Source organism: Condylura cristata, unplaced genomic scaffold (genome assembly GCF_000260355.1).
Source record: "Condylura cristata isolate star-nosed mole 26May11 unplaced genomic scaffold, ConCri1.0 scaffold00013, whole genome shotgun sequence".
Classification (NCBI taxonomy): Eukaryota; Metazoa; Chordata; class Mammalia; order Eulipotyphla; family Talpidae; genus Condylura; species Condylura cristata.
The window spans coordinates 2,204,823-2,205,475 of NW_004567114.1; the positions used below are offsets into that span (position 1 = coordinate 2,204,823).

At 69.5% G+C, this 653-nt stretch overlaps 1 protein-coding gene across 1 annotated transcript in view; it reads right to left on the reverse strand.

Moving 5' to 3' along the window:
• The window catches only part of DLK1 (delta-like 1 homolog (Drosophila)), a 6,800-nt gene extending 6,542 nt beyond the window's left edge, over window positions 1-258 (reverse strand). The window contains exon 1 of the mRNA XM_004682011.1: window positions 190-258. Coding sequence (XP_004682068.1) covers window positions 190-258 — 69 coding nt within the window. The remainder of the gene's footprint in view (window positions 1-189) is intronic.
• Between the last annotated feature and the right edge of the window lie 395 nt (window positions 259-653).

Consider the following 653-nt stretch of genomic DNA (forward strand, 5'->3'; position numbering starts at 1 on the left):
GGCGTCCCGGAAGCCCGCTCGCGCGCACGGCGCACTCTTGGCTAGACGGGCGCAGGCACCCCGCGCTCGCTTAGCGCACGGTCCCCACCCGGGACGGCTCGCGGGCGCGCTCCCACGAGCCCGCTTCGCGCAAGTCGCGTGAGCCGAAGCGGGGCTGGGCCGCGGCCCCCCAGAGAGACGCCAGGCCACGCTCTGGATGCAGAAGCGCGACAGGAACACCAGGACACTGATCACCAAGGTCCCGAGCACATAAGCCATGGTTCTGCGCGCCGAAGCTCAGGTGCCCACTCTAAAGCCGCAGGCTGCCTGGCAGCACCCAGGCACCGGGAAGCCCAAGCGCCGGGGACCGCTCTGCAGCGCCAAGACCAGGATGAGGCAGAGACGCTTGCGGAGGCACTGCCCCCAGACACACCCTGCACAGGCAACGCTGCAACCCCAACACTTATAGAAACAGCGGGCAGGGCACATGCCCAGTCGCAGGCATGCAGAGGGGCGGGCGGACCCGGGGTTACGAAACCCGAGGCATCCGCAGACGAGTGCCCAGTCTGTCCACCCAGGGACACGTGCCCAGCCACGTGCACACCTGCGCAGCCAACACCACCCGCTCCGGCAGCCACTGGCCAGGAGCTTCCCGGGGTCCCACAGCAAAGCCC